Source organism: Nicotiana attenuata, unplaced genomic scaffold (assembly GCF_001879085.1).
Source record: "Nicotiana attenuata strain UT unplaced genomic scaffold, NIATTr2, whole genome shotgun sequence".
Lineage (NCBI taxonomy): Eukaryota > Viridiplantae > Streptophyta > Magnoliopsida > Solanales > Solanaceae > Nicotiana > Nicotiana attenuata.
In genome coordinates, this window is record NW_017670919.1 from 101,580 (window position 1) to 116,941 (window position 15,362).

A 15,362-nucleotide genomic window follows, 5' to 3' on the forward strand; every position below is an offset into this window, starting at 1 on the left:
AAAGCAAAGACCTCGAATCGATTTTTTGCCGGCCTTCCGAAATATGTTTTTAATTTCAATTAGGATAATGTATACGGCAAAATCGGAGGGTCCAATTTCCCATCATCGAGGCAGCTCGAAAGATCACCTCGAAGCCTCGAGGCTGCAAAGATGTGCTCGAGCCTTCTCCCTCGGAGTCGATCGACCCCCGACCTTAAGAGGATATCGGTCGGGGCTAGAGTAAAAATGGGAAGTCCCTAAGACGCGGCTATGTCTGACAAAGCCTAGACAGGCTACTATGAGCCCTAATCGGGGCGTCACTTCCAACCATCCCATCTTCACACCTTTATAGCTAACAGATGTCTCACCGTATAAGTGTTCCCCTTCTATATAAAGGGGATTTTTACTATTTTATAAAGGACTGATGGTGCTACAAAGACTCTTGATACTGTTGCTCTATTTTATTATCTTCATACTTGCTCCACATTTATTGCTTATTTATTGCTTATCATTGGCCATAAAGAGCCTCCTTTAGTATTGCTGCATCTGTTAGCCCTTCCCCGATTCCCCCTGATTGCTCGAGCAGGAGCTCGAGATCTGACCTCGAGGCCTGCAAATCGACCAACTCGAGGCCATGAAAGGCTATCTCTCAGTTCGATTACTACTTTATTTTAGCTCGCGTCTCACCCTTGAACTTTACACACTTAGCATCAACTTCTCCACAACTAGCATAAAAATAGATCACGTATTTTTAAAGTCCCATCAACAAATTTAATTGTCATTACCTTTTCACAGTAAACAGTTTGGCGCCCACCGTGGGGCTAAAAATAATAGTGATTATTTTCTTGCTAGTTTCGTTACACAATGCAAGTTATCTTTCACACTTGTTCTTGTCCAAGATCTTCGATTTCAGGTCAAAATGTCTGGCTCAGTGAACAGAGTTGGGAACAACAACCTCGAAAACCACAAAGCGAGGGACATGGCTGTCCCAGATGCCAGTGCTCCATCGGAAAACTTGACCTGGGCGGAAGGAGAGATTTCTCAACACGACGTCCGTATGATTATTGGAGGGACTGACACCCCCCAAGGGCCCATATTCAAGCGGACGAGAAAATCCACCACAGAAGAGGGGCCGACCCGAAACCGCGTGTCCGAAGACACCCTTGCATTCAGCGAAGAGGATCTCAAGGCCATGACAGAACCGCACAATGACGCATTGGTAATCTCGTTTCTTTCAAACAACACTAAGATAAAACGTGTGCTCGTGGACCCAGGCAGTTCGGCCGACATAATCAGATCGGAGGTGGTAGGACGATTGGGGTTGCTCGATCGAGTTACTCCCATCTCTCGAATCCTCCATGGATTTAACATGATCGGCGAGGTAAAGAAAGGAGAGGTGACCCTCACGATCGACACGTCCGGCGCAGTTCAAAACACCAAATTCCAAGTCATCGATTGCGACAAGAGGTACAATGCATTGCTCGGCAGGCCTTGGATACACAGCATGAGGGCTGTACCATCAACCCTCACCAGATGATAAAATTTCCCACAAAGGACGGCGTAATGACCATATATGGAGAACAGCGGGCGGTTAAGGAAATGTTCGCGGTTTGCCACGATGTGCCGACCCCCACGGGCTCGATTTCGGACGTGCCTAGGAACACATAGGCCCCCGAGGACGACGAAGAAGACTACTTCACCCCTTGAACCTTTGTCGCACCCGAAGAATCGGACGCAACTAAGTCAACGGTCGAAGAATTGGAGCAGGCCGTTTTGGTCGAACACCTCCCAGATTGTAAAGTATATCTGGGAACGGGGCTAACCCCCGAACTCAGGAAAGGGTTCATTTAATTTCTTACCAACAATATTGATTGTTTCGCCTGGTTCCACTTAGATATGACAAGAATTCCGCCGGAAATAACCTCCCACAGACTAAGCGTTGATCCCAGATTTAAACCTGTAAAGCAGAAGAGAAGACCACAGTCTGAGGTAAAACATGCTTTCATTAGAGAAGAGGTGGAAAAGCTTCTTAAAATAGGATCCATTAGGGAGGTAAAATACCCCGAATGGCTGGCCAATGTAGTAGTGGTACCAAAAAAGGGAAACAAGCTAAGAATGTGCGTAGATTATAAAGACCTGAATAAAGCGTGTCCTAAAGATTCCTTTCCACTACCTAACATCCATCGTTTGATCGACGCTACGGCCGGCCACGAGACCCTCACCTTTCTCGACGCCTACTCGGGGTATAATCAAATCCAGATGAACCCCGAGGACAAGGAGAAAACTTCGTTCATCACGAAATATTGTACCTAATATTACAACGTAATGCCCTTCGGGCTAAAAAATGCGGGAGCAACCTACCAGCGCCTAGTTAATAAAATGTTCGAGCATCAAGTAGGAAAATCAATGCAAGTATATATTGATGACATGCTAGTTACGTCCCTGCGTGCAGAGGACCATTTAACTCATTTGCAGGAAACTTTCAACATCCTCAGAAATTACAACATGAAGCTGAACCCCGAGAAATGCGCCTTTGGGGTAGGTTCGGGAAAATTCCCGGGCTTCATGGTATCGAACCGGGGGATCGAGATTAACCCCGACAAAATTAAGGCCATCGAAGAAATCACGGTGGTAAATAATGTAAAGGCCGTGCAACGACTAATAGGGCGGATAACAGCCCTGGGATGATTTATATCAAGATCATTAGACAAAAGCCATCATTTCTTCTCTTTGCTTAAAAGAAAGAACAACTTCCAATGGACTCCAGAATGCCAACAAGCGTTAGAGGAGCTAGAACGATATCTGAGTAGCCCACCCTTGCTGCATACGCCAAAGGAGGACGAAACACTCTATCTCTACCTGGCAGTGTCTGAAATAGCGGTAAGCGGCGTACTGGTTCGAGAGGAGCAAGGTACGCAATTCCCTTTTTATTATGTAAGCCGGACCCTAGGGGATGCCGAAACCAGGTATCCCCATTTGGAAAAATTGGCTCTTGCGCTAATAAGCGCTTCGCGAAAGCTGAAGCTGTATTTTCAATGCCATCATATCTGCGTTTTGTCAACATACCCCCTCCGGAGCATACTGCATAAACCCGAGTTATCGGGCCGGCTGGCCAAATGGGCCATCGAGTTCGGGAGGTATGATATCGAGTATCAACCTCGAACGGCCATCAAGCCCCAAATCCTGGCGGACTTCGTGGCCGAATTCTCGCCCTCTCTCGCACCCGAGGTAGAGAAGGAACTTTTATTAAAATCAGGGACGTCCTTCGGGATATGGACCTTGTTCACAGACTGCGCCAAAAACATAAGGGGCTCCGGGCTTGGTATATTCTTGAGGCCACCCGTCGGCGGCGTAATTATACAATCTATAAAGACCGCAAAATTGACTAACAACGAAGCCGAGTACGAGACTATGATTGCAGGTTTAGAACTGGCTAAAAGCTTGGGAGCCGAGACCATCGAGGCAAGATGCGATTCACTCCTGGTAGTAAGCCAGGTGAACGGGAGCTACGAAGCTCGAGAAGATAGAATGCAGAGGTATCTGGACAAAATCCAAGTCGCACTACATCACTTCAAAGAATGGACCTTAGTCCACGTACCCCGAGAGCAGAACAGCGAGGCCGACGCCCTCGCAAATTTGGGATCTTCTGTTGAAGAAGAAGACCTACTCCCCGAGGCTGTTGTTCAGTTATCTAAATTGGTGGTCAAGGAGGGTCACGTTGAGATTAACTCCACCAGCCTAACATGGGATTTGAGGAATAAATATATTGATTATATAAAGGACGGGAAGCTGCCCGCGGACCTAAAAGAATCAAGGGCGCTGCGAACCAAGGCAGCCCGTTTCTCGCTCGACAAAAACAAGACTTTGTATAGGAGAACTTTCTACGGCCCCCTAGCAATATCTCTGGGGCCGGGTGACACGGATTATGTACTCCGAGAAATTCACGAGGGCACTTGCGAAAACCATTCCGGCGCCGACTCCTTAGCCCGAAAGGTGATCAGAGCAGGCTACTATTGGGACAACTTGGAAAAAAACACCAAAGAATTCATCCGAAAATGCGACAAATGCTAGAGATTCGCTCCTATGATCCACCAGCCCGGCGAGCAACTACACTCGGTCTTATCACCGTGGCCATTCATGAAATGGGGGATGGACATCATCGGCCCCCTGCCAACGGCACCAGGTAAAGCTAAATTCATCTTATTTATGACTGACTATTTCTCAAAATGGGTGGAAGCGCAGGCCTTCGAAAAAATAAGAGAGAAGGAAGTCATCAGCTTCATATGGGACCACATTATGTGCCGATTCGGAATCCCCTCCGAGATAACATGCGATAACGGGAGGCAGTTCATTGGGAGCAAGGTGACAAAGTTCCTTGAAGACCATAAAATCAAGAGAATCCTATCAGCCTTACCACCCATATGAAAACGGCCAGGCCGAATCCACGAATAAAACCATCATTCAAAACTTAAAAAAGAAGCTGGAGAACGCCAAAGGGAAGTGGAAAGAAACGCGGCCCGAAGTACTGTGGGCATACCGAACGACTTCCAAGTCAAGCACAGGGGAAACACCTTTCTCATTAATGTACGGCGCCGAAGCATTGATACCAGTGGAGGTCGGGGAGCCGAGCGCCAGATTCCAACACGCTACCGAGGCTCGAACAACGAAGCCAAGACCACGGCCCTTAAACTACTGGATGAAAAACGAGAATCTTCGCTGATCCGAATAGCCGCCCAGAAACAAAGAATCGAAAGGTATTATAACAGACGAACGAACCTCCGGTATTTCGGAGTCGGAGACTTGGTCCTAAGGAAAGTCACTCTCAACACACAAAATCCTAATGAAGGAAAACTAGGACGAACTGGGAAGGGCCATATCGCGTCCTCGGAATAGTCAGCAAAGGATCTTATAAGCTCGGCACCATGGAGGGCGAACAACTTCCAAGCAACTGGAACATATCAATGCAAAAGCGATATTATTGCTAGGACGTCCCATTGAAACTCCGCGAGTGCCCCCGGGCAAGTGTTACACTCTTTTCCTTCGACCAGATTTTGTCCCAGAAGGGTTTGCTGGCAGGGTTTTTAACGAGGCAACACCTATATGCTACCTAAGGGGAACCCAACAAATCTCCAAAGCTTCTTTTGCTATCAATCACGAACGCCGAAGGACATCCCTTCAGAAGATCATCCGCTCAGAAGAGCCAACGAACGCCGAACAGGGTCCCAATGGGAATACGATGTACCGGACCAAACGGCCGAATGAACCATGTCCGCACAGTCAAGCCCCGATGGCGGGAGCACATATACTAGTGCCAAATAATCAAGGAATGATTTTTGCCAACATGACTCATGCTCCAAAGAAAACTCAGCGTTTTCGCCAGAACGATTCCTCCATCGAAAAACGTCCCGAATACTCGGAGACTGCCATCAATAATTCGGCACCCGCATGACCTCAGGGTCGAAACTCCGAACTAATAAGCCCTCAACGAGGCAGCACGAAAATCATGAAATATCTCCAAAAAGAAAACGTCCCGAATACTCGGAGACTAGCGCCAAGGAACTCGGCATACGCACGACCTCAGTGTCGGAATCTCCAAAGTCGTAAGCCCTCAATGAGGCAATCCCAAGCTCACTAGTAACGGTTCTCGAGCCAAAATGAACTCGATGACTCGGAGACTATCTCCAATCGCCATTCAGCAAAAAACCCGAGGCCGTAAGACCCCGAGCGGGTAGACTCGGTCTTGAAAAACTTACACAAAGCAACGACACAAACTGTAAGACCTCAAAAGGAATGAAAGTTTTGTAAGACCTTATTATAGGCATAACATCAATCTCGAAGTTCAGGCTATATATCGAATTTGTAAGACCCCTAAAAAGGCATACCCTCGATATAGATGCCTAAACTACTATACTCGGGACCAAAAAATGGCTCTGGCCAAGTATAAATGACTACGGTCATACGGCTACACAAGCCAAACTAACGTGACTCGGGGACGCCGGACCGTCGCTACAAAATCATAGGCCATTACTTCGAATGTACATAAAAAAGAACCGGTTAAGAAGGCTACCCTCAACAGGCAAAAGAGCTTCAACCATGTCAGCTCCAAATCATAAGGCTTCTAGCTACTCAGCCTACGAGCCAAACCTTACAAGGTGCTCGAACATCGCCGCAAACGACTGGAAATCGAGGTTCTTCCCGAACCGATGACAGGTCGGGCAAAATCATTGCAAAAGTCCTTAACGAGAGGAAAATAAAGCCTACATATGCCTAAGGGCAAAGCGTAAGAGCCATTGTCGCCAGCTTAACGAGCCTCAGGGCCGCACATATGCCTAAGGGCAAAGCGTAAGAGCCATTGTTGCCAGCCTAACGAGCCTCAGGGCCACACACACACTTAAGGGCAAAGCATAAGAGCCATTGTCGCCAGCTTACATAAAAGATCGCTTCGATCGAAGGCGTATGAGCCATTATTTCCCGCCCAATACAAACGTAAAACTTGAGGGTCAAATGAGCTCGAGTCGAAACCCGACTCGGAGACTTTACCCGAAATAGTTGAGCAAAAGCATAAGTGCTCCAAATGCCTGCTTAGACCAAATGTCGCATCGACCGAGCGTGTAAGAACCCCCGGGCCTGCCTAATGAGCCCCAGGCCATATCACAAATCTAAGGAGTCTCACTAAACCAGTCCACCTAGCCATAAGCAAAACAGAAGGGGGGAGCAGAAGAACCAAAGCCGCAAAGGGTTTTTTCCTTTCAAGTACATACGCGGAAAAATATATTTTTTATCTACAAACATACTCTAAAAGGGTACTACGAGGTCTACGCCCCACCCCCGAGAGCTACGGCCTATCGACCTCATCTTCACTCTTCTCGGCATCGGACAGGAGCAACCGAGCATCGTGCTCGTCCAACCTCACTCGCGCCAACTCATTCGAGAGAACAAAACCCCTGACACTGATCTCCTCGAGAACCTTTCTCCGAGATTCGCAACGAGCATATTCTTCGATCTTCTCTCCATGATCAAGGACCCTCTTCAACTCGGCTTGGGTGTCGGTAGCATCCTTCAAATGAATCGCCATCTCCTGATCGGCCTTAGTACGGTTCAGTACCGCTTCGGTTCGAGCATCAATGATCTCAGCCCTAACCCTCGAGAGTTTGGATTCAAGCTTCGTGATCATATCCGCTTGAACTGAAGCGTTGCCACGAGCTAACCGGAGTTTGACCTCGAGGGCCGAAAGTCTAGCCGATGCATCTTTCTTCTCTAAGGCTTGGACCTGCGCCTGAGCTCTCAGCTCGCTACAGTCATTCCTAATTCGATCGGCCTCGCCCCTAAGACGCTCCAAGGCCTCCATTTTTTTTGCAGCTGAGGAAGGCGAAGAGTTAACCTCAGAAGTTAAAAAGTGAAATGCATACTCAACCAGGACGGGAAGTTACCTGCTCCATCAAATAGCTCTCATAATTCAAGCTCCGATACACCTCGCATCGCTAGTACGCCAACTCGGCTTCCTTCTCCTCGTAGAGGAGCCTAAGGGATCTACCCTCATCCAGAGCTTTCCGGAGCCTAGCTCCATGACGGAGTAGCTCGGACCTAAGCCCGTCAAAGGCTTGCAAAATGAAAAACCCGATAAGAAAGGGAAGATGCGGATTAAGGAGGTCTGTGATGAAGCTCACCTCAAAGTGAAGTCGGAAGACTTCCTCGAACGCCGAGCACATATCTGTCGATTTAGCCCCCTCTGCCCCGAAAGAATCGACCCTGGTCGAAACACGATCGCTCGGAGGAGCTATCTTTCCAGAACCAGAAACCTCGGGCCCGACAGACCCAGGCGATATTTCTGTCTCGGAGGCCCGACTCCGTTTCGCCTTGCCACAAGCGCCATCTCCCATCAAGTACATTTCTAGCTTACTATTGACATCCTTTGGTTCGAAAGCCGACAACCCCTCCTCCTCTCTATAGGGGCACAACCTCGCCTTCGGAGGCTCTCCGATACCTGCAGCAGCAAGATTAATACATAAAAGGGGAAGAATGTCTCTCCAAATAAACAAGGGTCAAGGGAAAAGCAATATACACATGCACCATGACGTTTTGCTTCCCATCTGCCCCGAGATGCAGCTCGCCACCTATGCTCGTTACAAGTCGAGTGGGTCGCCAACTTTCGGACCCAACCAGGCAGATCTGAGACTTTGCCTGGCGGCCATGAAATCGCTGCAGAAAAGAAGGAAACACGATTACGAGACTAGATTTCAACATGAAAAAATCTGAAAAAGCACAGGACACTCCACTCACGCATATAGTTCCATTCTTCAAGGAATGGCATAAACTCCATGGGGACAACGTCAGTAGTCCGGACCCGGACGAACTGACTACCCCAATCCCGATCTCCGCCTTCATCATCAACAACAACAAAAGGCGTAGACGAACGGCACCGCAAGGTTAGTAAACCTCGGTGGTGAAAGGGTCGGTACAGCCTGACGAGATGGCTGAGAGTGAATTCAAGCCCCGCCTTCTCCGGAAAAAACCTTATCATCAACACTGTTCGCCAAAACGACGGGTGTACCTGGTCCAAGGTAACCCGATACTTCACACAAAAGTCGAGCACGACCCCGTCGAGAGGTCCCAGTGTGAAGGGATACGTATATACATTCAAGAACCCATCGGCAAGGTCAGCGATACCCTCGTCCGGGGAAAGCACCTGTAGCATTACCTCGTCTCCCCATCTGCAGTCACTCCTCACCAACTCAAGGTGCTCCTCCCTTATCAAAGACGCAGTCTTCAAGATAAACTCCCGCGGGTCCTGAGCACCGGGAGCAAAACTCTCCCCTCTTTAACAGGCAGACCCCAAAGCAGCAGTCATAGCTATGGCAAGACTAGAGAAACTAAAGCAGGAATCTACACAAACACTCTAGTACTATGGTAACGAAGGGCTCAACGCCGAAATGGAAGGAAATATCTAAAAAAGTGGATCTCCCAAGAGGCGGAAGCAACCCCATATATACGCGGAAACAGCAACGGTCCGCCTGCCCGAAATATGCCCCTGGAGGTCAATGACTTAGAATGCCAGTCCCGAGGCAATACTCGACCTCGAGGACCTCCATCAACGTAAAGCTAGGCTTTACGAAGACAACAAACACCATCTCCAGTCCCGAGGCAATACTCGACCTCGAGGACCTCCATCAACGTAAAGCTAGCTTTAAGAAGCCAACAAATACCATCTCTAGTCCCGAGGTGGTACTCGACCTCGAGGACCTCTGTCAACATTAATCTAGGCTCCAGAAAACCTCCAACACCATTATGGGGCCCGAGATAGTAGCTGAACTCGAAGGGTCTCTCCGAGGAGAGGAACAGGAAATTCGAGCTTCGCCCATAGAGGCTCGACCTCAGGACACCACCAAAATCAGTGAAACCCATCATCTAGGACCTATCTACAATGTCTTAAAAGGGTTATCTGCGCCAAGTTCAAAGAAAATCTCTAGGCATCCGAAGCCAACCGTCCCTTAGACACCTCCCTCAAAAACTTCAAGTCTCAAAAATACTATCCCTATGTGACTCGAGGGTCCCGAAGGCCCGGGTCTATCGGACCATTTCAAGCTCGGTACGGGGAACAACGGTGGGCTCAGAAGGGAGCCATTTCTATCAAACAAAGCCTAGGAAAATATTCGGGTTCGAGCTAGATGTTGATAATCGTCAGCAGAAGCATACATTCAGGATCCCCGCAAAATTAAAAGGAATATGGCAAATGTAGGAAGGAACTTGGGTAAAATATTAAACCCAAGAGGCTCACATTTATAGGAAGATGGGGAGGGGAAGGGTGACCGACGGCTCCATTATCACCATCGAAAAGCGTAATAGCAGGCGCGTTTAATACGTCCTAGGGAGCTAAATCGACGACGACATTATGATTTTGGAAGGCGAGAAACCACGAGGCTTTGAACAACCTTGGAAAGGCGAAATGATGGAACATTTTCGGTTATCATAACGGGTTATGTCACATGCTGCGTTGTCAGTGTGACATCATCATAGAAAGCCCGGAGAGCCGGGCATCAAATTCGCTTCCTATCGATTCGAGCAAGGAAACGCGGAGACTATCTGTATACGGAAAAATCAGAGGGCCCGATTTCCCGTCATTAAAGCATTTTGGAAGATCGCCTCGAGGCTGCAAAGATGCGCTCGAGTCTTCTTCCTCGGGGCCTGTCGACATCCGGACTTGAGAGGATGTCGGTTGGGGCTGAAGCAAAATTGGGAGTTCCCAAGACGCGGCTAAGCATGTCACGGTTGAGTCTGACAAAGCCTAGCCAGGCTATTCTGAGCCCTACCCGGGGCGTCATTTCCAGCCGTCCCATCTCCATATCTTTAAAGCTAATTTATGCCTTAATGCATAAGTTTTCCCCCTTCTATATAAAGGGGATTTTTACTATTTTATAGGCAATCGATGTTGCTCCTAAGGCTCAACATGAAATATATGATAAACTCTCTCTTTTCTCTCTAACACATTTTCTTGATAGTGTTGCTCCATTTTATTATCTTCATATTTGCTCCACATTTATTCCTTATTTATTACTTATCATTGGCCATAAAGAGCCTCCTTTAATATTATTATATCTGTTAGCCCTTCCCCGATTCTCCCTGATAGCTCGAGCCCGAGCTCGAGATCCGACCTCGAGGCCCCAAATCGACCAGCTCGAGGCCCCGAGCGGCTATCTCTCGGTTCGATTACCTCTTTGTTCTGGCTCGTCTCTCACCCTTATATTACACACACATAGCATCAGCTGCTCCACAACTAGCACAAAAATAGATCACGTATTTTTAGAGTCCCATCAACAAATTTAATTGTTATTACCATTTTCACGGTAAACACATTGCTCCTTTTGATAGAGTCTCCCCGAACTTCATTAGCCAAACCGACTCGATTTCGTCATCTTCCAAGTCTTTCCCCTTGATGGAACATGTATATGAGGTCACATGCTTATCTGGATCTGTTGTACTTTGGAATATAGGGCGTATGAAACCTCTTTGGGATCGACTTTGTAGAGCGCTCGGAGAGAAAGGCTTTTGGACAAACTTTATATGTCTCCACCTTCTTGTTGTTGGCCTCAATTTTCTTCTCACCTGATTCCACCCGCTTCTTCAATGCTTCAAGCATTTTCATTATCTCAGGATTGGCCCCGAGCTTAGCTTCACCGACCTCTCGGCAGTTTGTTCGTTTCTTCAGGTGCTCTCCCGAAACTATTCGGGATCGATCCTGCCAGGGGGTGGCCTTGATTATGTAGCTGCGCTAACACCTCCTGTTCAGCCTGCAACATTTTGAAGATTAGCCACAAGCTTACCCCATCGCATTCGCCTTGGGGCGTTTCTCGAATTGTTGGTCAGGGGCCTCCACGAACGTTGTTTTCAGGGTCAGTTGGTAGCAACCTGTGAACAAGCATCGATTGGATCCGCTATTGGGACTCCGGCGGCAGCAGCAGGGGGCACCTCATTTCTAGGCACTAGATTGTTATTTTTGCCATCATGGCCAGACTCAGCCTCAACGTTCAAGTGAGCAGACTGAGAGCTTGACATTTTTAAACTAACCTGAAATTGAGACCTCAAAGAATAAAATTGAGTGCTATAGAGATTTGTATCAAAATACCACTATTATCCTTAGCCACACGGTGGGCGCCAAACTGTTGACCCTTAAAACGGATAACAATTCAATTTATACGATGTTTTAGGGATATGTGGATAGATTCAACACAAATAATTATAATGATCCAGCCGGTCGTTTCATGAGTTATGGCCACGTTTTCCCCCCTATTTCTGCTTTGTTATGTGTTCCTCAGCTGTATTTTATCGTATCGTGTTGGTTGGTTCGGGTCCGAAGTGGGTTCGGTGCGGAATGAGACACCTAGTCTCCTATTTAGAAGTTTAAGTTTTAAAAACCAAACGGATGTTGACTTATGTGTAATCGATCTGGGATGTGATTTCTGATGGTTCAGTTAGCTCCATTAGTTGATTTTGGACTTGGAAGTATGTCTGAAATATTATTTGGAGGTTCGTGGTAGAATTAGGCTTGGATTGGCGAAATTAGAAATTTGGTGATTTTCGATCGGCAAGGGAAATTTTGATATCGGGGTTGGAATGGAATTTCGGAAGTTGGAGTAGGTTCGTAGTATCATTTGTGAGGTGTGTGCAAAATCTTAGGTCATTCGAATGATTTGGTAGGTTTCGGCATCGTTTGTGGAATTTGGAAGTTTAGACGTTCTTAGGCTTGAATCCGAGGGTAATTTGGTGTTTTGATGTTGGTTTGAGTGTTCCAAAGGTTTGACTAAGTTCGTATGTTGATATGTGACTTGCCGGTATTTTTGGTCGAGGTAGCTAGGGCCTCGGGATGAATTTGGATGGTTAACGGATGATTTGGAAATGGAATTGTGCAGCTGAAGTTATTGCTTCTTATGTTTCTGCGCCTGTAGAGTGGGAACCGCAGGTTCGATAGCCACAGATGCGGCAGCGAACTGCAGATGCGGAATTTGGGAAGCTGAGGCAAAAGCCGCAGGTGCGAGTAGTGGAGCGCAACTGCGAGGCCGCAAGTGCGATGCTGGGACCGCAGATGCGGTTTCTAAGGGAATAAGTGTGAACCGCACCAGCGATGGATTTTACGCTAGTGCAACGTCGCAGATGCCAATATTGGACCGCAGATGCGGAAGTTCTGGGAAAAAAGTATAAATTGTGGACTTCGCGAATTTTGGGTCATTCTTAACCATTTTTATCTGGTTTTAGAGCTTTCGGGAGCAATATGAACAGGGATTCTAGGGGTTTTTTATTGAGGTATGTAATTTGAGCCCTAATACTCGTGTTTATGGTAATTTCTTGTTGTTTAATCAAGTAATTAGTGGTGATTAAGGGTGAAAATGAAGGGTTAGGGCTTGGGATATTAGAGAGTTTGATTGAGGATTTGAGGGGTCAAATGGAGTCGGATTTTGATAAATCTTGTATGTATGGACTCGTGAGTGAAAGGGCATTCTAGTTTGGTGGTTATTGTCGGATTCCGAGACATGGGCCCGGGGGCCGGGTTTGACAGGATTTCAGGATTTGTGCCTAATTTGATAATTTTTCTTGTGGAATTCATTCCATTAGCATATATTTATTGTATTGTTCTGGTTTTGAATAGATTCGAAATGATTGGAGGACGAGTCGACGGGCAAGAGCATCGCGGAGTAGGGATTTGACTGGTCTAAGGTAAGTAACGATTGTAAATCTAGTCCTGAGTGTATGAAACCCCGAATTTCGTATCGTTTTACTATTTTGAGGTGACGCACATGCAAGGTGACGGGCATGTGGGCGTGCACCGTTGGGATTGTGACTTGGTATTTGGTCGAAACTTTATGATACTTATGTTTTTTAGAAAGAATTTCTGTAAAGTGGGCTGAATGCCATATTTGGGCCTTGTGCCAACGCTCTTTGGACCCTTAGGGGCCTTTTTCTTATTATCCTCTAACTATTTTGATTGAGAATCTATACTCAGTCATGTTATACTAACTGATTTCGTAACTTAGTCTTTATTACTCGTTTTGATGCATATAAAATGTTGTTTTAGGCTGAGTACCCTATTTTTACTGATAGCCCGAGTGGCTAGAGAGGTTTATGACTGTGTGAGGCCGAGGGCCTGATTTGTGAGGATATTTATGGGATCGGGCTGCACGCCGTAGCATATTATTACTTATTCATGATTGAGTGAGGTCGAGGTCCTGATTGATTGATGCCACGAGGTGGCTTGTTATAGCGCTTGGGCTGAAGGAGCCACTCCGGAGTCTGCACACCCCCAGTGAGCGGGGGTACTCTGAGTGTGAATGATGTTATGCCCGAGGGCCTATATACGAGTGACTGTGAGGTTGCCCGAGGGGTTGTATATGAGTGATGTTTTGCCTGAGGGACTGCTTCTGAGTGATGTTTTGCCTGAGGGGCTGTTTATGATTTCATCATTTTGCTCACTCTTGCACTGAGCCTCTGCTTGAGAACTGTTGAAAAATATCTTCAAATGATTTTACTGAAACTGAGTTTAAACAAACTAATTTGATTCAAACTCTGCTTTTAAAAGCCTATTGCATTTTTACTGAGATTTCATAATATGAACTTTATGTGTTTTATTGCTCATCACTGCTTCACAGTCTTTATTTACATTGGTTACTTACTGAGTTGGCGTACTCACGTTAGACCCTGCACCTTGTGTGCAGATCCAGGCACATCAGGACCTGGTAGCAGCTGTTGACTGTTCCAACTGTAGATCTTCGCGGAGTTAGCAAGGTTGCTGCTGGCAATAGCAGCCCTACTCTTCTCCCTCCTATCTTCCTAGTAGATGCTTTGTAGTTACATTTCCAGACTGTGTTAGTTTCAGTATAATCAGATAGTGTTTAGTAGATGCTCGTGACTAGTGACACCCTTATGTCGGTCTTTTCTTTCTGCGCTTTGTTACTCAGATCTTCTTTATGAAGTTTTATTATTATATAGCTTGAAGCTATCTTTAAATTGAAATATCGGGTTATTTTTTTTTTTGGTAAGAGTCGGCTTGCCTAGTTTCACGATAGGCGACATCACGATATAGTAGTTGGATCGTGACAAGTTGGTATCCGAGCCTAGGTTACATAGGTCTCACGGTTCATGAGCGGGTTTAGTTGAGTCTTGTGGATCGGTACGGAGACATCTGTACCTATCTTCGAGAGACTGCAGAACCATTAGGAAAACTTCACATTCTTGAATTCTTGTCGTGCGAATATGTTGATTCTGGTAACTAAACTTTTGTTATTCTGTTCTCTCACAGATGGTGAGGACACGTGCTACCGGATAGGACGGACAGCCACGAGTACCACCAATTTTGGCCGCGAGAGGCCAAGGTCGTGGTCGAGGCCGTGGTAGGGGCAGGGTGTAGCCCGCACAGCAGCCAGGGCAGCACCTACAGATACACCAGCCTCCCCAGTTCATGATCAGGTCCTAGTTGTGGATAGTCTAGCAGAACCAGCTCAGGCACCGGAAGTGCCTATTGTTATACTNGGGTGACACGGATTATGTACTCCGAGAAATTCACGAGGGCACTTGCGAAAACCATTCCGGCGCCGACTCCTTAGCCCGAAAGGTGATCAGAGCAGGCTACTATTGGGACAACTTGGAAAAAAACACCAAAGAATTCATCCGAAAATGCGACAAATGCCAGAGATACGCTCCTATGATCCACCAGCCCGGCGAGCAACTATACTCGGTCTTATCACCGCGGCTATTCATGAAATGGGGGATGGACATCATCGGCCCCCTGCCAACGGCACCAGGTAAAGCTAAATTCATCTTATTTATGACTGATTATTTCTCAAAATGGGTGGAAGCGCAGGCCTTTGAAAAAATAAGAGAGAAGGAAGTCATCAGCT

At 46.9% G+C, this 15,362-nt stretch overlaps 1 protein-coding gene across 1 annotated transcript; it reads left to right on the forward strand.

Annotated features, from left to right (window-relative positions):
• The first annotated feature begins 958 nt into the window (after positions 1 to 958).
• Positions 959 to 1,516, forward strand: LOC109244484. The gene has a single exon (XM_019411582.1). It carries the CDS (start codon positions 959 to 961, stop codon positions 1,514 to 1,516), a length of 558 nt encoding a protein of 185 aa, XP_019267127.1.
• The last annotated feature ends 13,846 nt before the right edge of the window (positions 1,517 to 15,362 follow it).

Excerpts from the sequence above, each read along its gene's own strand:
- LOC109244484 (XM_019411582.1), top strand. The coding sequence starts at position 959 with ATGGCTGTCCCAGATGCCAGTGCTCCATCGGAAAACTTGACCTGGGCG.